A 25,018-nucleotide genomic window follows, 5' to 3' on the forward strand; every position below is an offset into this window, starting at 1 on the left:
ATGTGCACTCACATATGTGTGTTCGTAAGAGTAGTGCTGCATAGTCTAATGCTTCCAGAGAAGTTGGAAAACATGATTTTCTTGGACATGGGAATGGTTTCACAATGTTGGCACAGTTACTGTAACCGTTGCATACATCTTTTATGAGATTTAGGCCATTTTGTCGAATATCTTCGCTTAAGGCATATTGCAGTGTGGTTCTGTGTTCTGTATTATTGCAACTGAGAGTGTCAACCATAAAAAATTATAAAGAATCTGTTGGTAACAACACGTAAAAGATTTTGGACTAAAGCAGAACCCGTTATCAGTATATTTTAAGAAAAAATAGTGTACAGTAGCCTGTATCACTTAGCTCTTTTTCTGGCTTGTTGACATAAGGCCACTAAACCATCTTCCATGACTGATTGTATACATGCCTCACACTAAGAAATTCCAGGTGATGTTGCACTGCCTTGTACCTTTCTCTGGTATGAGCGGCATAGGCAAGGAATAAATGGGAATTTGCACATGTGCCCGTGAGTGGCAGCTGCCTTGTCCCTCATTCTGGGGATAGCTCCCTGGTAGGGCAGTTTATTGCAGCCTTCAGCTGCATCTTAGAGCCACCCAGCAAGAAGCAGCCTTGATTGCAGGCGTACAAGAGAACGATTTGAGACACCAGTACACACAAATGTATGCATTCTTGCACTCTCTGTCACTGATTAGGGTTTTCTAGGGAACGAAAAGGAGAGGTACACTATCTTTCCCTGTGTCACTCACATAGGCTTGTGCATGGGCTGTAAGTGGAAAAGAAACAGTTTGTGTAAGGGAGCTGGTAGCAGGGGTGGATACATCCCTGGTGGGAGCGGCGGATCTCCTTTCTGCTCCTGGACCACACAAGGCCGAAGCAGGTAAGGGGCTCACACTTCCTCGCTTCCAACTTCACTGCAGTTTCCCTCTGGCTCCTTCCAACTGGCATGGACAGTCCAGGAGCCAGTGAAAAGCTGTGGCACTATGCTGTGAAGTGAAGTGCCAGCACCACAAAAGAGAAGTGGAGACAGAAGCTTAAGCCTCCTTAACTACCTCCTGTTTACTCTGGTTTTTGGCTGGTAGCATCTCTCTATTTGGGCTCCCTAATCATTGATGTTGTGAGTAATCTTCAAGCTTTGTGTGTGTATGTTGCAAAATTGCCTGCCAAACAGGCAAAAGGAAACAGAGCAAAGTAATTTTTGTGCCATCTCTGAAAGAAAACAACAACAAAAAAAGGAAAGCTTACGAAGCCTACATACAACATTTATATATATATATATGTTATATATATATATTTACATTTAGAGTAATATTTAAAAGAAAATAGGTGCCTGGTATAAATTGATGTAATTTTTTTTGATGCCAACAGCATCAGTTTACAGCAATTAAGATGTGACTTTTGCAATTTCCCTTTAGCAGGAAGGACATCTTTTTGAGTTGGTTTTGTTGAATTTAGTGAATGTAGTAATGCATTGTTACAACTTTAAAATGCACAGCTGAAGCAACTGCATCCTCACTAGTTAGACCTAGTTGGATATCTAGGAATGTAACAACTCCAGATGCAGACGCAGCTGCTCTACCTGTGCATACAAAAGACAAAGAAACATATTTTTATGCATAGCTGCATGCATGTTTTTGAAAAACTGGATATCTAAGGGTTCTTCTATGAAGTAGCAGAATGCATATCAAATGCAAAAAACATACCACTAAATCTCTCCAACTTCAGTAAATTTTCTGATTCTCTCTGTTTCTCTCTCACACTTTTTTTATTTGATAACCATGGAAGATTGGTGGCTGAATAGGAACAGATACACTTTTGAATATAGGGAAAAAAAATGAAGAACTGCTAACTGTGACAAAAACAGTATAATTCAAGGTTATTCTTAGATGCTTAAGCCAATGCATGAATCTAACCTTGGTACATTAATTTGTGATACTTAAAAATAGTTAATGTGTTTTGTTTTATTTGTTATTTGGTTGAGCAGATGGTAATGGTTTTGACATGATTCAGAGTTTTTTTTTTTTTTTTCTTTTCTTGAAAAAGACAAGGCTCTTTTTCCCACTTTGTCACAGCTGGTTACCAATCAATCTCAATTCACGGTACAGTGATGATAGCACATGTTGTTTGGGGGCCAAATCTGATTGGGTTGCATTTTCAGCAGAGTTTCATATAAAAAAAAAAAAAAAGTGTCTGTATGGCAGTGACTGTCAGCACACTATTGTACAACTGTCATTAATCAAAACTAGCAACAATGAATGCATTCATATGTGCCAGAGACTGCCAGATTTCACTTAAAATCACTCAATTTCTATTAGAATTTCCTCACCAGCAGTGTTTTCTCATCTGCTTGTTGTTTCTGTTTGCTTCTTCCTTCGCAGTCCCCTGCCCCCCTTCTTTCTTGGGTAATTAAAGACAGACCTACTGGAGCTAGGACTTGTACAACACAAGTTATGTAACACGATCCCCAAAAGTGGCTGGGTTTTATCCCCACACAAGCTGACTGGCTGTTTAAAAGACCTCTTCCAGCTTAGTCAGATGGCTGAAGTTTAAGCTAAACTGAAAGGTTAAGCACCTCCAAATGTTTAACAAAGGGAAGTATTCAGAATCAATTAGATGGCCATAAACATATGAAGCCCATGTCTGACACCCTACATTTTGTGTTGAACGTTGGCATTACTTGGCTAGGAGTCAGCAATATTTGGGTAATATGTTGGAAGGTGTTTCTTGATGCTGCACATATTTTGAAGGCAATGCCTTCTTAGCGCACCAGCAAAGTTAAGGACCTGCATAACCAGTACAGCCTGGTTTTCTGCCACTCCATCATCAACCTCTGTCTGTGACTGGTACTGGCAGTCAGAGAGGCCCTGAGCCTGGTTCCAAGTGTCAGCTTGGAAGTGATCCAGGGGAGAGTGATCTTCTCCAGAAACCCAGGAGGAAACTTGTTGCAGGCATATGAAGCTCTGGGATCAAGAGGAGACCAAGCACTATTCAAGACTTCACAGGCCGTTGCTTGAGAAACTGAAGGGATACAAGCATATTCAGACTTCACAACTTACTTCACAGTCCCTTTCTCACACAAGTTCCTTGTGCTGCTGTGGATCAGCTAAAGCTGAAAAACAGTTTTCCTTTCTCCTTCCTGCCTGTCAAAGCTCTTCACTGAACCATGGTGACTTCTGGGGACAGAGTGGGTGGAACAGATGACTGAGGGGCAGCATATCAATACTTCAGGACAGCAGATGGTTATAATATCCCATGGGTCCATCTATGTATGAATCCAATTGCTAGACGGCATGTTCTGCCAGGGTGGTCCAAAAACCTAGCATGTCCTTGTTGGAGATGCAGACAGGGAGAGCTGGGCCACTCCTTGAAGTAATTGGTAACTGGGCCATGACAGTGACATGTTTACTCCTTCCTCCGTTTCTCGACCCAAGTGGGAGATTATGGCTGTGCTCTCACTCCGCGTCCTGGCATGCCACGCAGCTGGCTCTTTCCCCCAGCAGCCTTTGCACAATTTGCATGATTGGCAGGTGCAAGCATAAAGACTTCTGAAGCCTCCAAGGCAGCTGGCTGGCATGCCGGCACCAGCACATCAGTGAGATGAAGAAGAGCGAGTCAGCTGCAGCCCACAGCAGACTGTAGGGCCCTGTCCCAGGCTGCCTGCATCCCAGTTCGAGCAGCCAGCCAGTCAGATCCAGCCCTGCTGTCTGTCTGGTTTTATCTCAGCAGCGGTAAGTCAACCACAGGGATGGTATTTATCTTTAAAAAAAAAAAAAAGTCAGTGTAACAAAATAAGCGGCTAATTTTTCCCCAGCTTTATAAACGTGATTCCTGTATCCAACCCATATTTACACTACAGCTTATCTTAGTTTTATCATCTTACAGGAGCTGAACACAACTTCATGTTTTCGGTCCCCTAGTGCTGGCCTTGTGTCAAGAAAATGAGCGTTTTCTTTTGTCTGCAACTCTGTGGTCGTCAATGACAAATAACTGCTCCATTGTTTTAGGATACTGTTGTCATATTCTTGAGATTTTTAAGGGAGACCATTTTCCTTTTCTCTATTATGGAAAAAGTGATTCTCTTTGCCATTGACTAGTGCAGCACAGCATGCAAAACTACCTAATCTGTGAACAGTTGAGAAGAAATGTGCCTCAGCTGCATATGGTTTTGGAATGCGTAGTTGCAATAGCTCTGTACTGATCCAGAAAGTGTGCATGAAACTCTCTATTGTCATAACTATTTTTGCCCCTCAATGGTATTACACTAGGAAAAATGGTCCCTAAAAATTTCTGTAGAATGCCATGGCACCTAGTTATTCTTCCCGGTGGCATATCTCTTATTCATCAGTTAAACCTGATATGCAACATTTACATACAATTAAGTGTAACTCTTAATGAAATGGATATGATCTGTGTTTATGTTTTTCTCTGACAGAACAGTTAGCCACAATTTGGTCTTCTTTAATTCATTTTTTGCTAATGAATAGACCTAGTGAATATAGAATGAAGCTCAACTGTATTGTGATAAGTGTAAAAAGATGCCTTGGTTTGTCTTTATTCTTGGAACTACTTTACTAGCAATACTCTAATTAATGTCGTGAGCTTTACTTAGACATAACAGAACTTTAAACGTTTCAACATATATGATCCTTTGAGTTAAGATGCTTTTAAGTCTGTTAGTACAGTACTCTTGCTACAAATCTATAATAAAGGAGCCAATAGCGATGCATGTAATGTATATATTTGATGTTCCCAAAACATTTAAACAATACTCATAGACAGAGCCTCACAACACTTCTGTATCTAATAGCATTACATTCTTACTCATCAAAACATGTAAGCATGCTCTTCTTTATCATTTCAATATGTTTTCTGAACAAGCTTGTGGGGTCTTTACTATATAATAAAGAGAAGGTAAATTAGTTTTTCTAAAGTTAGTTAGTGAGCATCTATACCATTAGAGTACTGACATCTTCTGAGGTCTAGATCTTTCTTTAGTCTCATGTGCCTCTTTTGCTATTTAATGCACGAGAATCTGAAGCTACCTCTTGGTTCAAGGTAACTTAATTAACGTATCAGGGGCTTATGTATAGAAAAAATATCATTGAGAATAATTTTATGGGAGAGTATTTCAAGAGTAAAATATCCATGCTGAGTGTCTATGATGTTTTCCCAATTCAGGAGCCAAAGAAATTTCATACAAGTTAAAGTCTTCAGTTGACTTTAACGAGTTTTGCATCAGAGCCTAAAGTAGTTTGTTAATCTTGACTTCTACGGGCTGATAACAATTTAACTGTGAATATTTTCCTATTTTTCTTGATTGAGTTACTCTAAATGCCTTGTGAATGAACGTTCACTGCCTGCTGAAATGTTTTGTATTATTTCAATTTTTATATATCCTCATAGTTTTAGAATTTTTACAACAGAAACAAAGAAATAGACAAAGAATAATTGGAATGTTTTGAATTTATTTTAAGGAAGAGAAAGTGTTATTGTCCACTAAATGAATCACTCTGTAGTATTTCTGTGAAATTGATAAATCTCCATTAATGTGCCTCTTCAATAAATGTCACATTCTAGAGCTTAAATATATTTTTATTGTTTATAATATTATAGTGTCAGAACTTACCAATATGCCTAAGGGGTTGCTGCTCTAGAGGAAAACTGTATATAAAGGAAAAATTCCAAATCAGCTAAAGGTAAAACATGTAGCTCACTCATAGTTAAAGGTATGATAAACCTGAGCTGTCATGTATTGATAACTGATGTCTGATAGCTTAATTTTATCATTTTGCTCTAGATCAAGGACAAAGTGAAAGATATTATTAATAAAGCCCTAATACTGCGTGAACATAGCAATACTAATTTTATGTAAAGTTTCTAACTAATGCAGAGTGCAATAAAAATGTCATGAAGATTAATGCTTGGTGGAATTATCTAATGCTAGATAATAATTTATCTTCCAAAGTTGGAAAGTTGGATCCAAGATAGATTCAGACTGGCAAATTCCAGGTGAGGGTTTTTGTTCATTTCTGCTGGTTGGCTACAGAATGAGTTTTCTTTTCTTTCTTTTTTTTTTTTTTTTTTTTTTAAACACAGGTATGACATCAAAGATGACTACACTTTGCGCGTTAAGAAGGCTATGAGCACAGATGAAGGAACCTACACATGCATTGCGGAGAATCGAGTCGGAAAAGTGGAAGCCTCTGCTACCCTTACTGTGCGAGGTGAGTGTTCCTGTGGAGAGAGGGCGGGTGTCCTGTATGGATCAATTGCTTTCCGTCATAATGGGCCACATCCTTACAGGGCTTTTGTTTGGGTTTCGCACATCCTTTGCAGTCGTGGGTGCTGCACTGATTTGCAACACAGCTGAAATCCTGGTCCTGTTGGTATCTCAGGCAAAATTGTAGTTATATTCTGTAGGATAGGATTTCACTGCAGTTAATGATCTGTTCCAATATTATTTTTTTTATCAAAGAATAGATGCATGATGCATATACATTCATAAGCAAGCACTATGTAACCATGGACATACACTTTAATATGTGAGCCATCGGTTTAGGCTATTATTATTAGGGTTCCTTTCCCTAATAAATATAAGGAATGTAGTACCTATGTTTATTATTGCCCAAAATAATGCAGATAGTATTATTATGCAATTATCTCTGCTGTAATTAAACTCTCTATCATTACTCTTTATCTGTAAGATAAACCCAAGCCAAAAGAAAAAGAAAATCTTAATTAAATTTTGTAAGTATTACAAAGTAACAACTAACATATTCTCTCTTTAAATATTCGTGGTCTATAGTATCCACACAGTGTTTATGTGGTGCTTTTTGATGTGGTAAGGAGGTTTTAAAACCAGTAGAGTAACGACTTGCCAAAATGTCTTTTGTGACAGTAGATATAGACATGCTAAAGATTATGGAGAGAGAAGTTGTTTGTGGGCTAATATTTCCATATAAGTAAATAGAATATAGTAGTTATTACTTCATTCCAAAAGATAAGCAGCAATTTGGCACAATGGATATCATGCAGACACTATTTCACAGTTTAGTGGTGCATGCTGATGGTTTTCAGTAGAGCTGTGAAAGGTTAATAAAAACATTTTTAGCTTTATCTGTGCTCCTCTTTTCATACACATTAAATCAAATGTTCAAAGTCTCAATGGATTGCTTTATTAGAACTGGGGTCAACTGACCCAAGAGGCCAGCTTCCATTTCCATCCATTTAATGCATGGACACAGTTCAGTTTAATTTGCTGAATTCAAAGGGCAAAAAAGCAGTGAGTGGCTTTGTAGAGGGGGAGATGTTAGTATATAACAAAGAAAAGAAAGTATTGTGATACCAAGATATTACCTGCTAAAATATTACCTTAGTGTTCGCTTTAGATAATATGTGGTAATGCAGACCTCCCTGTTTTAATCTGAAGAAGTAGATTTACCTGCTGCATGTGCATGTAAGAGATTATTCTTCCAATTTGTAACGTGAGAAAAATAGTTATTGCACAGAACTCTCAGAAATGCTCTAATTCCATTACTTTGTCACAGGCAGAATCCTGATTTCCAGTATATCTGGCAACCAATTCAGTAGCCTTCAAACACTCCTGGAACTGTGTCCACTGTATGCGTTAGTAGAGCAAGCTTTTTATTTTTGCTACCTATCTCGTGATATGAACAATAACAAGAACCAAGCAAAAAATCCTTTGAAATTACTGAAGCTGGAATCTGATCAAATTAAGGTGGAAAAACAAAACAAATAAAAACAAAGAAATACATAATTTAATCAATTTCCTACAGTAAAAGTAGACTTTCATTATCTTGGGTACTAGTCTCCCCTGGGATGGCCATTTACATAGTGTTTATCCAACACAAAGGAAGCCATGATATTATAAGCATGTTAAACGTTCAAGATAACAGCAAATGAGAAAAGCTAAGAAATTCAGTGGAGAAGGTTATTACTCTGTATTTTCTGGAAACAAAGGACTAGGCAAACTCCTGTTGACTTTAAAGGGACCATGAATGATATTCCTTTTAATTAAAGGAAGATTTAATTCTGACTTCTTAAACTTTTACCAGTTTTAGCAAAATCACCCTTCATGTAGAGAAGAAAACCATTAGCACTTCAAAATTTACTTTGAGAGTGCGTTGGTCCTTGCAGGTATCCATAGTCAAAACTGCAAACGTGGCAGCAACAGCATAATCCATAGCTCCCTCATTCATGGCTCCATCTTCTCAAAGCAGGGGATGAGGATGCAGCTGGGGAGTTCACATCACGCTGTTGTAAATGATAATAGAATTTGAATTCTGTGACTCAGTGTTTTGGAAAGATGCGCATCACTCATTCCTTATCTTTCAGTTGGAAAAGAAAAATGTCATAATATTAAAAGCCAGAAAGTCTTAAAATAGATGATGAGTGAGAAATGGCAGCAGGCTTGAAATGGTTACATAAAGTGGATCTGACAAAGTAAGAATAAAGCCGTAGAAAGGCTGAGAACTAAGATGGCACTTGCATGCTCTGCTACACAAGGATATGCATGTCTTCTCTTTGGCCCTAGTCTGCACTTAATGTTATAGAGCTGGTTAATTTCTTTTTTAAAAAAATTTCTCAGAAATGTGTGACTATTTCTGTTGCTAAAATATGGGAAGTTTCACCTAACCAGATGCAATTGTGAGTCAATCTTATGTCCAATTTTTTAGCTGTTCTGAAAGGGGATATCTTTATTTTATTAGCAGAGGGACTGTCAGCCTTCTCTCCCAACACAACTATACAAGGGCTGTTGCTATAATCAAGAAATCACTTGTTGCAGCAACAGCTTTCAATCTTTATATCAGTCCGAAACTGTATTAACCTGTTGATCGTTCAGCAGCATTTTTTTAGGAAGTAGAAGTTATCTAAACAGTAATTTGAGAGATTCTGGGTTGAAATCCCTGCGGCCATTTCAGCCTATTTGTTATATTTTCATCAGCCCTGTCAGTGAGGAAAAAGCAACGTGTTGTAAGCTTTCATGCCTGTTATTGAATGAGAAAAATTGTCCTGGGCTTTTTGTAGCCCCTACTGCTGTACTGACTGGCCATGCTTAACATTCAATTGGTATTCAACTTAGAAATCAAATGCCTTGCATCTACTGGCATGACATTTGGTAGTGTAGCTTAAATTGATGTGTTCATCAAGATCTAAAAGTTTGTGCTAATGCAAGCAATTTTTCTTTTATCAGGCACTAACAGTGATACTTGATGATGGCATGTGAAGATAATAAAAATGTTTCTTAGAGAATGATTCCAGTCAACTTGTTCAGATGCTATGCTCAAATAAATGTGATAATAGTAACGTGTGACTAAACAGTAATAGCAGTAAATATTTTACTTAGGTTATCATTTGAGGGGTTAGCAATCATGGTAATATCCATAGTAGAACGTAACATTACACGTCATGCATTCTGACAGATATTCTTTTCTTTTTTAATTTCTTTTTTATGTTCTCACTACACCATTGTAATGTCAACAGCTCGCCCCGTTGGTAAGTAACCATCCTTCTATCCATTTTAGCATGGCTTCATGCAATGCTTCATCTTTCATTTGCAACAGCATTTAACTGGCTTGAGCTAGCAGCCAGTGCTTAATAGTGTTAACTTTATAACACCAGCCAAGTGGTTTTGACTGACAAAGTGCTATTTCTGAACTTTCTATTTTCTGCTATGTCATGTATAAACACATTTGCTAAATCACCAATAAATACCATTCAGTGAAACTGGGGGTGTGTGGTGATACTAAGCCAAAATCACTCATTCAGATGGTTTTAACAGTCTATTTAAGGGCCTGGTATAAACGCCATTGAAATCAACAGAAAGGATTGTATTGACTTTGGTGAGCTTCTATCAGGCCCTAAATGATCAGCTCATTATGCTTTTACTGCATAGCAGTAAAAGCAAAGGCTTTGCATGTTCCGTCTTTCTTGTATCTTTCAAAGATTTTTGAAATGAAAATAGTCTTGAAATTGAAAAGGCGATGGAGTAGATTTCCGTGCTTGTTAAGAAAGTTCATCACTGATTTTCATCCTTGGGTCATCTTGGAGTGCATTTTAGAATGCACTGTATAGGATGCAGACTGTTCTGAATAAAAAGTCCAGGGGAAGGCAATCTCTGGATTTTGAAATCCCACTGTGAAAATTTGATTCTTTCCTATGTCTTTGAAATTACTTTTAAAAATTTATAAAAATCTAACTGAGCATAATGGAAAAATTGCAACTGTCAATAGCTGAAATTCTCTTTTGGTGTTCACAAATATCCTGAACTTATTATTTAGTTTTCATTCACGGATGTTTACTCTGTGCCTATATGGATTTTCTGAACAATTTAACCAGTTGCACTTCTCTTCTGATTTTTGTAGTTTGCATTTAGATGTATATTCTAGAATAATGATGTGGTTACTTTGATTTTTTTTGGATTAGTGTGAAAAGTCTGTACTGTTGTTTACAGAGATTGCTGAGGGGGTTGGTCTTTCTTCATATAGTCAAAACTTATGTCAGAAATGTGTTTGACCAAAGTTTGAATTTGACCTTGTCTCAGCTCTTCACTGTTACAAGGTGGGAGGAAAAGAGGTTGGAATAATTTAAAGATAAAATCCAGGTTAGGCATCTGTTTCCAGAACTAAGGTGATCCCATACTTACTAGTTTGCTTGAACTAGCATGTGTAGAGCCAAGCTGCAGTCATGGCATTGCTTATCCACAGCTAGAGAATTCCCTAAGTAGAAGAGCAGTTCACAGTTCTCCATTTGAAAACTCAATAGCAAGCTTTAAACTCAAGTCACTAGAGTATTATTTTAGGAATCATAGAATCATTAAGGTTGGAAAAGACCTTGAAGATCATCTGGTCCAACCACCCCCCTACCACCAATGTCACCCACTAAGCCATGTCCCTAAGCACCACATCCAGCCTTCCCTTAAACACCCCCAGGGATGGTGACACCACCACTTCCCAGGGCAACCCGTTCCAATGCCTGACTGCTCTTTCTGAGAAGAAATGTCTGCTAATTTCCAACCTGAACCTCCCCTGGCACAACTTGAGGCCATTCCCTCTAGTCCTATCACTAGTTATCTGTGAGAAGAGGCCGACCCCAAGCTCCCCCCACCTTCCTTTCAGGTAGTTGTAGAGAGCAATAAGGTCTCCCCTGAGCCTCCTCTTCTCTAGACTAAACAACCCCCGTTCCCTCAGCCGCTCCTCACAGGACTTGTGTTCCAGGCCCTTCACCAGCTTCGTTGCCCTTCTCTGGGCACGCTCCAGGGCCTCGATGTCCTTCTTGTAGTGAGGGGCCCAAAGCTGAACACAGTACTTGAGGTGTGGCCTCACCAGAGCTGAGTACAGGGGGACGATCACCTCCCTGGCCCTCCTGGCCACACCATTCCTGATACAAGCCAGGATGCCTTGGCCTTTTAACCACCTGGGCACACTGCCGGCTCATGTTCTCAAGAATTTAATTCCTAGGAGTTGTAATGGTAAAACTGGAGTAAATTTGTAATTTTTTTTCCTTTGCTTAGAAAATTTAGAATTAATTTGGTATGCTTCTGATGTAAATCTCTCATTTTATGTTTTTTTTTTATGGCTAATTAAATTTCCTTCTTAATTCACTATGAAAATGCTGCAAGGTGAAAAACATTTTACTTTTATTTATTTTTTCTTTCTGCTCACTATTAAAATAAAGGCAAGAAAAATATTGAAGTAGTGATTGTTTCAAACTCAGTGAAAGCCACATAAAATAAAAGACTGAAGATTCACAAGAAAACGATTTTAGGTTTTAGCACTGCTGCTGGTGTCTCATTTTAGAGCACTGATTCTCTTTTAAGACTTTTCAGGCCATTGAGTTGTGAATGATTCCATCTCCAAAGTGTATGTAGAAGCTCTCGGTATCGAGTTACTTTATGTCGAGGTGAATGATTCCCTTGTGTGACCACGCCATGGTCAATTTGTCATTTTCCCTGCCCACACTATTTTGTTTTGTAACGAGTGAACATCTGGTGCAAAGAAAATTCTTCTTTTTTATGATTTATTCAGGAAAACATAAATTAGAGTGGTTGACCTTAAAATAATCATTATATGGGCATATGGTCTTTATCAAACTATTTAATGTAGTGTTTATCTTGTGAATTGTAAAAAGATTTTAAAGTACATCCAACTCCAAAGATTTTTAACATCTATAACTCCTATACAACTGAGTGTGCAGTGGTTGCAGCGTGTAAGCAGATCATCTTCTTTGGATCACTTCTGTCTAAACCCGTACCTGTAGAAAAGATTCCTTATGAGACTCCCCTTGCCTCCCCTCCCCTTATTCCTCCTTCTTTCCTTCTTTTTATTTAAGGAGCTGAAATGGTTTCCACAGTTCATTCTGGTTCATTCAAAAGTAGGCAAAGCAGGTGGCTACCTATCCTATTGAAAATTTAAAGCCAGGTAATGCAAAACAAAGTATCTTCCCTCTCCACCATCATTTCACCGCCAAAATGCCCAAATGATCTTCTGTTAAAATTGTCATTTGACAAGAATAGTGAGTCAAATCTTTAGCTTTTTTACTTTTTGTTTGTTTGTTTATTTAGAAAATTAATTGGAATGCAGAGCAAAAATCAGGTCTCCTTACAGAAAGGAATCTAAAGCAAACACTACTTAATATACTCACAACTCTCTAGGAGAGTGCCATTTTAACAGACGTATATTTATATATTAAGGTATAAGATAAACTGCAGGGGAGCAGTTTAAAATTTCATACTCTTTTCTGATACCTGCATATTAACTGGGTACCTCTACTTTTCATCACTACTGCCATTTCAAAGCAGACATTTTTGGTCTTTTTTGTGTTTTAAACAAGACCAAAACATTTTCTTTCACTGGCTTGTTGCTGAAGAATAAAGATACGTATTTCTAATGTTCAAGGATTGTAATTCTTGTTATTCTTTGCAGTAGTTCTTACTGCAAGCTGAATCATTTCCATCTTCTATTTAGTTTTTACCTGTTTCAAATATTTGTATTCTGTTAGTTGGTTTAATTTAATTTAAATTTCATCTTGAGTGGAAAATTCAGTAGTGGGATTACTTCTGCCACTGACCATGTTTGATTCAAGCAGTTTTTAACATATGGTATGTGCTACATAGACAAAATGAGGTATAGTTCTGCCTGAGGTGGATGGCAGCTGGTGAATTTAACAGCTCTATACCAGATTACTCATCATGTTTGGATTTGATGCTAGGTATAAATGTGTTGCCTGTTTCTGAAATAGATGTTCTCTTATTTATAACCTTTTGAAATGATTTGCGACAGGATTTACAACAGATGGGTTTAGGAAACAAGATATTTATTCATCTTTATCCCTATTTCTACTGTTATTTAACTTGTTGGATGGATCTTCCAGATGAGGAAGTTTATATTTTCTCACTTTGGCATTCTGCTGTATTTCTTACAGCAACTGTGCAGAAGAATAGCTATAAAAAGTATTCCAAAAGTTAAGAGGAGCCCAAAAGTTTCATATAATCCTGCCTAAAAGTAACAATGGCTTGCTTTTCCAATTGCTATATTGCTCTGAGATATAGACTTAAAGTTGAGTTCAAATATAAGATCTGTGGAGATCTATGTCTAATGCTTCAGTTACCTTTTTGCTAATCATCAAAAAGGTCATTGAGGTGGCAAAGTACTGTTTTCAATTTATTTTCAGCTATGTTTCAACTAGGTCAAAATACAGGTTTTTTGCATTTCAGTTGCCTTGTAGTTTACCTGATTGTTTACTTAATTAATTGTCATATGATATGACTCGTCTTCTGAGAAAGAATTGCCATTCAGCAAATATCCAAATAATTTTGCCACCTGAATAGAAATTATCTGGAATTAACTAAAGAAGTAAAGGGAGACCAATCAGGTTGCAATAACCTTACTTCCCTACCATGTTGGAGAATAGAGAAACAGATAAGACATCTGCCGTGAATTTTCTAAATTTCATACTAATTGAATACAGCCTATTCATACTTAAGTGAAATGTGACTATATGATGCATTTCACTCTGTTCTGGGAAGTTTTCATGTCATAAATCAACCTGGCATGGGTTAATGGTCTATTAAGAGTGGTGTAGCATGAAACAATATAGAAAGGTTTGTATATTTAAACAAGGTTGCATTTGTTTGTGGCTGGAAATCACATTGTTTAGATGATAGCTGACAGAGTTCTCTCTTTATCCTTTTCCATTTCATTCTGACTCTTGCGGGAAAGTCTATATAGTATGAATACTTTTATTTTTAGTGTATTTATGAAACTATCACCTTCACTTGAGACACTGAGGGTTTATAAAACTATATCAGCAGTGGTAATTGGTGTGTGACAGAAGAGATGAGATCATGCTTGGCACTGCTGTGCCATCTTTCAGTGGCAGAAATCTAATATCTGTATCAAAGTGCAGTATTTTGCCTGCCTGCCTGTTGCTATCACATATAGAAATTTTCGGAAGAGGGTAAAGACACCAGAAGACATTAAGCTTTTTGCATTTTCTTCTTCCCTAACTGAAAGAATTCATTCTTTTTATTTATCATTAGGCAAATCCTTTATATTAAGGAGAAAAGCTTGGTGCTGAGTGAAAGAAATAAAAATACAGAGCTGATTTGTTCTGACACTTAGTAGCCCTTGAAAGACCACTCTAAAAATCCAAGAGTCTTTAGCATTTGTACTTTGGCAAAATTCCAATAGCTGAACTTACACTTGAATTTCCATGATGATTTAAGATACCATAGAAATACGTTTGTGATGTATGGGCCACAATGGCTCTGCAAATAGGGACAGAGCACATTAACCACCAGGCATTTATTAGGGCTGGTCCACAAAACTCTGGCTCCATTTTCAACTGCTCCAAGTCTTTTGGGTATGCCAGAGAGCAGTCAAAACAGAAATATACAAGTTCTGACAGAGGATTCTTCTTCAAGGATAAACATGAAAGATGGCTGCCTACCTGAAGTTTTAGTAAGTCATACTGTTATGTACTGGGCTCATTCCACTACATTACCAAGAATGTGCCTGCACTCATACTGTTTCTCCTACAGAAAAGTCAGGTATAGCAAGTGCAGGAAGTGATAAAAGGGCCTATTTAGTTAGTTAGTTAGTTTACTGCTGAACTCTAGCTTGGGAAAGTTTTGAGAGGTTTAATGTGTAAATTTCCTGAGTCCATTATGTATGCTCAAATGAGTAGGAATTGTTTTCTTGTTTCAGTGGATTCTGAATCTTCCTATATGTCTTTGAAGATTAGTGCATGAAAAATAGTCTTTTGATGTGTTGCTCCTTTCCTGTTTTTAAAAGGAGAAATTAGTAACTTTTCTTTTAAGAAGAGTGTGGAAATCAATACAGTAATCCATCCACTTTTCTCTTTGCCTTCTTTACTCAATTGCTGCTTGCTTGTACAACTGAGTTATTACGATTTGGATAAGTCCTCGATATTATTCAACAGCAAAACTACTTATGTCCCATTCCTTGAATGTTACCATTGTCAATCAGCATAAATAATCTCCTTTCTTCCTCACTCCTTTTCCTCTCTTCTCTTTACAGTGGCCCAAATTGAGCAGAAAATCTCCTCAGTCTTTCCTTATTCTCAAGGGTAAATGAACCAGGAACTTGTCATCTTTCTCACTATAGCTGTAGCCTATTAGCCCAACATACCCAGGCTTTACTTCTCTTTTCACCACCTTGGCTCTTCTATTCAGTGTGTGAATTCATGTTTTTTTGAAGCAGATAACCAAATTACTCTTGTTATTTTGATGGAATCCTACTAAATCAGCAAGAGGTATGCTTTCCTTTTTTAAATGCATTACGAGCAAACCCTTCTGCTATCTCCCATGAAAAAAAGGATCATAGCAGATTGCATGTGCTTTTGTTGGCATAATTTGCTTTGTTTGCTGAATTCACAGAAGGTAAAGGGAAAGTACATGCCATCATGTGATGTTACCGTTTACATTAGCAAGTGGACTAAAGTATTACAAATGTAGGAGAGCACTTCTTTTCTATCTGATCTAAACAAAAGGCATATCCTGAATCTCAGGCACTTAAGGAGAAATAAAAAAAAAAAAAGATAATAATAATAATAATAAAAAAAAACAAACACATGAAAGAATTGTCTAGAATAGAGAAAAGTCCTGATTAATGCAAGGTATTGAGCAGCCAGAGTCAGTGCCACCTCTCTTTATATGTATCAAAGATAAATGAAGGATTTTTCCAGAAGGGATTTTCCAGGAGCATCTGTAAGGTTTGAGTACCACATAGAAGAGATGATTGGACAAGATATAATAAAGCAGAGATTCAAATTCTGTCAGGCTACAGTCCAATGTTGAGATGAAATTCAGACCAGATATTTAAACTTAATGTTTAAATATACCATAAAACAGAGGAGAGAGGTCAGGAAAGGTGCTGTTAATGAGTTCAGAGAACTGGAAATGGGGGTGGGGGGGAAAGGAGGTTTCTTTTTTCTCAACTATGTGGGAGACAGTTGTGGGTTGTGTTTTTTGTTTGTTTGTTTGCTTTTTGTTTGTTTGTTTTGTAAGTATTCTCATAATTTTGCTGTAATGAAATTAGTTGTAGGCAATAGGGAAGAACAAGTAATAGGCAGTATTTTTTTTCTTTGTGTTTAAACTTTTCTTATAACAATAAATGCAGATTTGGCAGTTATCTTAATTGAAATTGACAGGGAAACTGAATATAAACCAAACCTGTTTGTTTTGTTTGTTTGTTTGTTTGTTTTTCGTTATTGTTTATCTCACATCTCTTTTTTTCACCACACAGATTTATCCCACTTCTTTCTTTTAGGTCATCCAGGGATAAAAGAGAGATTTTACATGTCAAAATATATAAGGCAGCTAGCTGTTTTTATTTATTGATTCTCTAAGACTTCTTTCACCTCTTTCAAAGAAAAAAAAAAAAGCTTGTGCTTCCATGCTCTCAGAGATTATCTGCTTCAGTGTTTCAGAAAAACTGAAAGATAAAAATGTCGTTATAAGTGAAATTCAGATTAGAACAATTAGTCCAAGTATGAAAGATGGTTTAACATTCTTAGTGAATCTGAAACCAGAAAACAAGCAAAGAGTCAATCAAACAAACAAACAAATAAAAGCAACCAACCAAACAAAAACACTACCACTAACAAAAGGGAATTTCTCATTTTCCATGAGACAGCACCAGTGTGAAGTACACTTATGCCAGAGCTGGTCCTGATGATGATCTTTTGGAGGTAGCTTCCCTCTGCCCTCTACTTCTGTTCCACTGTAGCTTGATACCTCTTCCCCAGTGCTTCCTTTGCATTCAACTTGCTGAAAGTTCTCCCCACTTGCCCACTTTGTTTTTAATTTTGTATATTTGATTTATCAAATATACAAAATGAGAATTAATTTTGAAGTATTGTCAATGTTAAAGATAGTATCTGAGCTATGGATTATAGGTGTTCTAAGGATAGGTTCTATGAAGTGGCTTTTCAGACGAAACCAAACCAAGCACCTGCTTTGCCACCTCCACTTGTGTCATTTTAAAATAATATCACAGATCTAGTGAGGGGCTTCATGAATCACTTGTTATCCTTTACAACCTACCCATTCCTCATTTTTACTGACAAAAGCATCCACCTGAAGAATAAATCATAGAAGAAAGCAAACAATCCAAATAAAACAGAGGAGAAGAGAGGAGAGGAGATCCATGCACTTGTCTCAAAGTCCAACTTCACTCCTACAGACTAGGGTTTGCCGCTGTAGTTTGCTGTGCTAACATGATACTCATGGCAGAGAAGAGAAGGAAATCAATTTCCCAGGCAACTCAGCAGTAACTAGCATGATGAAAATTTACTTCCTTCCCTGTCTATGAATGCACCTGATCATTAGAGCACAGCATAAGATTAAGTCTTTTCACCATAAAGAAAATGACCATCCTAAACTTCCATTGGTTTATCCCTAATAAGAAATATCTGAATTAGTAGTAGGCCTAAGTTGTCATCCTTTCAAGTTCCTCTTATGGCTTCTGTGTAGAGGCTACATCTTTGATTTGTTGTTGGTCATAATTAATAGTTCACAAATAACTTTGTTTCCTAAGAACCACATGTTATGGTCTGTGCCTGTTAACAAGATGTGAACTTCAGAGAAAAGAACTGCTGTTTCAGCTCAGGCTTACAGTGTATGAGATTGGTAATCTTTTCTGTTTTCCTCTATTTATTTCATCAGCAACAGTATAATATCAAACCATGTTTCACAATGCATAAACTTTCTTTTCTGTCTCTCAAGAACTCCTGTACTTCCTTCAACTATCTTCTAGCCCAGTATCACTGGAACCAGCAAAGCAATCCTACAAATAAGTAGTCATACTCCATGGATAATGTCAAGGGTTATATCCTTTTTGAAAATAATACTTCAGCTGGAACACACTTCTATCCTTCACGTAAACATCTTAGAGGCAATTCTTGATCTGTATTTGGTAAGACTGGAACTGAGCTTTATGCCTTAAAATGTGAACATGTATTGAAGACCAGCTTGTGTCCACATGAATATTGTCGCTTCAATGGCACATTGAGATACCCAGTTTCAAGTCTTAGAGGGTTTTATAAGGAAGGTAGAGATGTTGCTGGGATTCCAGAACCTGGAAGACCATTTGGGGAAGACTCCATTATCTCATCATGTTAACTGACTCTCTTACTTTCAAGCTAGGCAACTGAGTATTGTACCAACTATCATTTTGATTGCTCAGAAGATAATTATGAAACTGCTGCAAGTGTACGATAAAAAAAAAAAAAAAAAAAAAACTGCAGATGGGAATTTTAGGTTGGTTTACTGTCTCTTCCATGCTGGAAGCAGAGCTAAGACTTACAGAATCCGGGTTCTTTACCAAACTATGTTTTTCTGCCTGTTCTTCAAAGCTTTTTCCTCCATCAGGAAGAGGGATGAATGTTGCCTAGAAGGCTTACAGGTTAACGTCTTTCCCCCTACCCTCTTTGAACCAGTCACAGAAATATGTTTACAGATAATAGGCAATTCCAGGTTATAATGAAATACTCATCTTTATCACTTAGCTTGCATAAGTAATCTTCATGACAAATTTCATTTGCAGTTGATTATCAACTGAAATTATTTGCAGTTAAAGGTTATCAAATCTGTAATTTAAGCCCTATAAAATCTGTTGCTTTTTTTTTTTTTTAAATATATTATTTTTTCAGTGAGTCTGATCCAAAGACCATGTAAGCCAACAGGAGAATTTCTGCCAGCTTCAACGAGCTTTGAATAAAGTCTCATATTCCGTGATATCTGAGGATGTTTTATTTAAGTATTTGTAATTAAAAGATCACTAAAGTTTTCATTATCTGAAAATTGTCTGGATTATATAAAATTAGTTTGATCTCATAGTGGGGCTTCCTTAGTTAATTGAAGGTGTTAGGAAAAACAAAAACATGAGAACAAAAATCCCACTGATATTACTTGCTGTGGTTACAGTGCCATTTCTGCTTGTGGTAGTGATACTGGACTAAAACTTGGTACAATATCTACTTTTAATTAAAGTCACAGCAACATAACATGCACCCCAGTGCACCTGGACTGGAAGAGCTGATCCAAGCAAGTTATGATAATAGAATTCCCGCAGGATCATTGTGTTCAGCGTGAACCACAAATCACAAGATCAGCTTAGAAAACTGTCACTGGAAGAAAATGTTGCTTGTATTTCATATGGGATTACAGTGTTTTTTACTGTAAAATCACATTTTTCTGTGGTAATTTTCCTCTCATCTTCTGAGTAATCTTCTACAACATTTCTTATCAGGTGACTGGAGTTCACGTATGAGGGATAAACTCACTGTCTTGGTCAAGCTTTTCTACATTAGCATTTTTGTCAGCTCCTGGTGACTCAGCATAACCTTTAGTACTCAGAGACACTCCTGGGAAAGAAATTAATGCAATCCATCACAACATATTAGAGATCTTACTAACTATTAGGATTGGAAAAGAATTGAGAAATCCCTTTGAAATATTTTGCAATATTAATTCCATCTTTTTTTTTTTGTACAACTGTTTAACATTTAAACAGAGGATACCATCATATGCATTTATTACTAGAAAAAGAGATCCATCTAGTGATGCACAATGTGACATCTAGAAAGAGTGCAACAGAATGCACTGTTACCATTTTGAACAACTAATGCTTAACTACTGCTCATGCTTTTCTATTTTCATTCTTGCAGTAGAATACTGTTCTGTGCTGTAAAAACAGTTCTGAACATGATGTGATTAACCTTAAGGTCTCCCCATCCCCTCGTCTCAAAGCCCACCTCATACATGGCCTATGCTTTCTATTCATGTTCAACCATCTGATTTCCATATCATCCCGCTTACCCTCACCAGCCGCTATTAGCATAACAGAGCTCTAGTGTGACATTGATTGAAGCAAGCGCTTGCTGAATGCCACATCAAAGCATAATTTGCCAGAAATCAAATCTAATTTACTGTGTACTATTTAAATTTCTCAAAAAAAAAAAAAATCAATAGAAGTGCACTAGGTCTGTAATCTTAATTGTTCTTTTTTTTTTTTTATTTCATATTTTTGTCTGTTGCCCTGGAATTCAAGCAATACATTTCCTTTTAGAGCCATTGTCTTTGATTTTCAAATGTCACCCAAGCAAGAGATTTTCTACTCTGTTTATTCCAATGCAGCTAATGTTACATCTGAAACAATAAAGGGTAATAGTTTGATAGGCACAACACTCAGTTTGCAGCTGCATAACAGTTTTTTCAGCAGATTCTTCTAATCATTTTAATGTTTAGACTGAAATAAGTATTAACGTAGCTCATAGCTCTTTAACAGCTGAAGCATATCTAGCCTGCTGTTATTTCTCTAACTGTACCTTTTCAAACTGTTTTTAAAATTTAAGAAACCTACTTTGAGAGAAGCAATAATGACTTCAATAAGGTTTTGTCCAATGTTCTACTGATGTTGAATTTTGAGCAAGTCATGTTCTTAGTCAACCTTTCCGCAAAATAGGAGTAATAATATTTACCTTACAAACAGCATTTATGCATGCAGATAATGAGTTCTTTTTTTTTTTTTTTTTTTAGGAAAATTGAAAAAGAAAGTCAAAAAAACCTTGCTGTCTCTGAACAGGGTCACATTGCATTCTCTGGGGATAATGGCAGTCTTACTGCTTTGGTAGTTATACTTGACCAACATTTCTCCTGCAAGTATTAGCTGTTACTTTCAGTTGTCAATTCTCATTAGTCAAGTGGAATTTGATAGATAAAACTGATATGGTGAAAACATTGTTTAAATGCTATAAAACAAGTCATTTTTATCTGTCTGTAAACAGAATTATAGCTGAGTATGACAACAAATTGGTGAAAAACAGTTTCTTTCATTATAGAAGAACTTATTTGAATACATAAAAATGTATGCAAGGTTTTATTTTTTAAAAAATGAGGTTTTTCGTGTTCTTTAAGAGTATACTATTAAATAGTTTGGCTGGTGGGATTGGTTTTATGTTCTAATTAATGCAGTGACCAATAAAAGCTAGCTCCCCTTGAGATTATCGGGTTATATTTAGATTAAAGCTCTAGTTCATTTATTTATTTTTGTAGTGAATTTCTATTAATTATGGATGCAGAATAATACTAGAAAACAGATCTGTGCATAACCATATACTGTGGTTTACTGGTGCCTTCAGAAAGTATAAACTTGTAGCTCTGATGCCACAGATCTCCTGTTCATCTAGAATGGTGAATGCTGGGGAGGATTTGGTGTGTGGCAGGGAGAGAAGAGAGCAACAAGGTAAATCTACACCAATTGGATTATCTGGACTGAGTCACCGTATAAATTCCTGCTTTTTTTCCCTGTCTCTTTTTGCAAAATAAAGGATTGTTTTTCTGCTCATAGAAAAGTGAGGAATGTTCAAAGTTAGGGTTAGGTCAAATTATAGGTAGAAATTGGGCGGTTTATATCTCATACCTGAATTTGGTCCTTGCTACAGCAACAAGTACTTTCCTATTATATCTACTCAGAGCTTTGAATTACTGACTTGCAGTACAGCCTTGTGTGTGAGAATGTTTCAGGTGAACCCTTAAACTTATCTACCTGCGTTTATTTGGTTATGTGTTTTGAAAGATAAGCTCACGGAAATGCCGTACCTTTCTTCCTTCTGTTGAGCTGGGAGAACCATCTTTATAACATGCCCCCAGTGTACTAAGCATGCCTAAAAAGCGATCTTAGGTATCGATCATGCTTAGGCATGATCTGTGGGATGGACTCCTGACACCGTGTTTTTAGCCTCACAATAGAAAGACTATGGTCTGGAGGCCACCTATAATGTAGCACAGACATAGGACTCATGCATAGTTCCTGTTGAATGCATATGTAACACCTGAAGAGGTTAGAGGTTTTCTGCTCTCTGCTCTGCCTGAGGTTGCTATTGATTCCATATTAATATCCTGAGCAGTGAACTTCTCTGGCTGAGCAGCAAGCACTGAAAAAATTGAGTGACCTTTATTAAATGGGTGGTCAGAACTGTAGAGACACCTTAATGCACAGTATGCCTACAGGAATGGAAGTTTCTAATTCACAACTAAAAGATCTTTCTCTCTTCCCATATGATTGAATGAATGAAAGCACATACTGTTTACCACATTAGTACTTTCCAACACCTGTAGGGATTGTATTACAGATCTGGTAGGTAAAGCAAGGTGAGTGAAAACCAAGGAACATGCTACAGTCCAGTGCTTTAGGAACAGGACAGGCTGAGTTCAGATCCTAGATTATGTATAGCAATACATAAGCACTTATAGATGCCTCAAAAGATATGAGTATAAATGGGCAGCAGCAGGGCACCTAGCCCTTCATCCCTGTGCTTTCAGAAGACTGATGCCTGCTGAGGCCCTGGAAAGAGTCAGACACTTGTCTCTCCTGAAAAGCCAAAACTTGTGCTCAGGAATATGAGACAGAAGGAAGATTCATCCTTCAGTGCTCACCCTCTGCCTTCTAAATCAACAGTGATGCATGTTTATTAAGTGCTTTACAGTTCTTGTTTTAAGAGTACATTATACTAGTGCTATTTGACTTGTGATCTTTAGAATCCATGAGAAGTACAAAGCGTATTTCAAAAAGATCAGATCTGCATACATTTCTATGCTGTTAGCAGATCTGCATCTGTGCTGTCAGCAGGTGTAATTGGAAGCTGAGTCTTGATTGCTCTTCGTGCCTAATTAAATAGTTTGTAATTATAATGGTGAAAATATGGTTTTCTAAAACACTTAAATTCTGTTTACCTAAAAGCTTAGTAGTTCCTAAACCATCACACTCCACAACCACCAGAGCAATAGTGGAATGAGGAGAAAAAATCACTTTTTTTTTTTTTTTAATTTTACCTCCTTCTTCAGCCTGTCCCAAAAGTCAGCTAGTCTTTTGCTAAGAACAAGTGGGGATGCTGATTATATTTTTAAAATATGCCAAACAGTATAAATACAATTCCATTGAATTCCAATGTTGAATCAAGACTGAAGGATTTGCATATCATGCGTAGAAAATTTATCACATCATGCTCAGCATTGATGCTGAAGTTTTTTTTTGTCTCATCTTCTGCCACTGCTTCTTCCCCACTTTCCTTCTGCACATTACCAGCTTTTTTCTCCCTTTGTGCTCACACCAAGCATTGACTTACTGTTCTACATCAACACTCCTGGACAAGTTAAACTACACCTCTCCTTTTGAAATTGTTCAATTCTGAATGTTGTTAATGCTGTCTACTTGAACACAAAGCCAGTCCTGAATCTTTTCTTGTTTAAACTCCAATTTCTCCTTTTCTTCTTCTCCTTTCCTCTTCCTGACCTCCTGGAATACCAGTTCCTTCTTACTCGCTGCTCTCTGCAGCCCACTAACTTTTCAACTCTTCAATTCTTGCTTCTTTCTTTTCTTTACATAAGCCAAAATCTGGATCTCCCAAGTCTGTGATGTTTCATCAAACCTCCTTTTCACAGCAAGTCTTTCCACCCACTCCCTTCTTAACCACATTGCCCCTAAGAGAAGTCAAGGGAACTCTTGAACTTGTCCCTCTGCTGTCCTCTAGACCTTCCTCTCCTTTCTCGATTGTTATTGAAAGTCTAGATAGTCAGACTGAAACAAGCAGTCTGTATACCCTGATTTACCCTGTGCAACACGTGATAGCTCCAGCAGAATGATAAGCTCTGTGTAGTGTAGAGTGTATGAGAGTGCTGGTACCTGTGCAGATGAAAGGTAGAATATCTTTAGGCAGAAGGTAGAAACCAGCATCATAAACACTGGACTGTTGCTCCTTAGCATTTATTGTCATCTGAGTTTATGCTAATGTGTATAATGTTTTTGTTGTTGTTGTTGTTGTTGTTTGCTTGTTTGTTTTTTAGCAACTGGGTATATTAATTCTGTCTAATTAGTATATCTGGTGTTATGTCTTCTGGCATAAAACAAATCTCCATAATGTTGTCTTTTTCCTTCGATATTCCTCATCTCCCCCTTGCAAAATATCCTAAATTTACACCATGTTTTTTCTTACATTGTAGCTCCTCCACAGTTTGTGGTGAGACCACGAGATCAGATTGTAGCCCAGGGTCGAACAGTGACTTTTCCTTGTGAAACGAAAGGAAATCCCCAACCAGCTGTTTTTTGGCAAAAAGAAGGAAGCCAGGTAAGTTATAAGCACCCTATAAGTGTTTCAAGCCTTTCTAAATGGTCGTACATCTTGATTTTTAAAGAAAGACATATTAATTTTCATTCTTCTAATCTTTTGCAAGAATTTGTTTTTTAAAAAGTCACTATCCTCTACCAACGTCTTGTTGCTGTTTTTTTGTTTGTTTGTTTTTACTATTAACATTGTAAAGAACACAAAGTCCATCTAAGTTGCTGAAACTTGTGCTAGCTGCTGTATAAAAGTGTAAAAAGCAACAGTATATACCTTAAATGCATCATTCTAAAACACCCAACAAACAGGTGGGTGAGACAAACACAGTAGATAAAAAAGCTATGGCTC

General features: G+C 37.1%; 1 protein-coding gene across 21 annotated transcripts in view; it reads left to right on the forward strand.

Moving 5' to 3' along the window:
* The window catches only part of ROBO2 (roundabout guidance receptor 2), a 473,555-nt gene that overhangs the window by 334,008 nt on the left and 114,529 nt on the right, over positions 1 to 25,018 (forward strand). For 15 of the 21 annotated variants that reach the window (XR_010833100.1, XM_067001298.1, XM_067001316.1 and 12 more), the window contains exons 6-8: positions 6,104 to 6,231; positions 9,512 to 9,523; positions 24,552 to 24,676. Coding sequence is in view for 20 of the 21 variants with exons in the window: in XM_067001298.1 (XP_066857399.1) it covers positions 6,104 to 6,231; positions 9,512 to 9,523; positions 24,552 to 24,676 (265 nt within the window). In the remaining variant the exon portion in view is untranslated. The remainder of the gene's footprint in view (positions 1 to 6,103; positions 6,232 to 9,511; positions 9,524 to 24,551; positions 24,677 to 25,018) is intronic. The other 6 variants (XM_067001321.1, XM_067001251.1, XM_067001260.1 and 3 more) reach the window with 1 other exon arrangement.

The sequence above is a fragment of the Anser cygnoides genome, chromosome 1 (genome assembly GCF_040182565.1).
Source record: "Anser cygnoides isolate HZ-2024a breed goose chromosome 1, Taihu_goose_T2T_genome, whole genome shotgun sequence".
Lineage (NCBI taxonomy): Eukaryota > Metazoa > Chordata > Aves > Anseriformes > Anatidae > Anser > Anser cygnoides.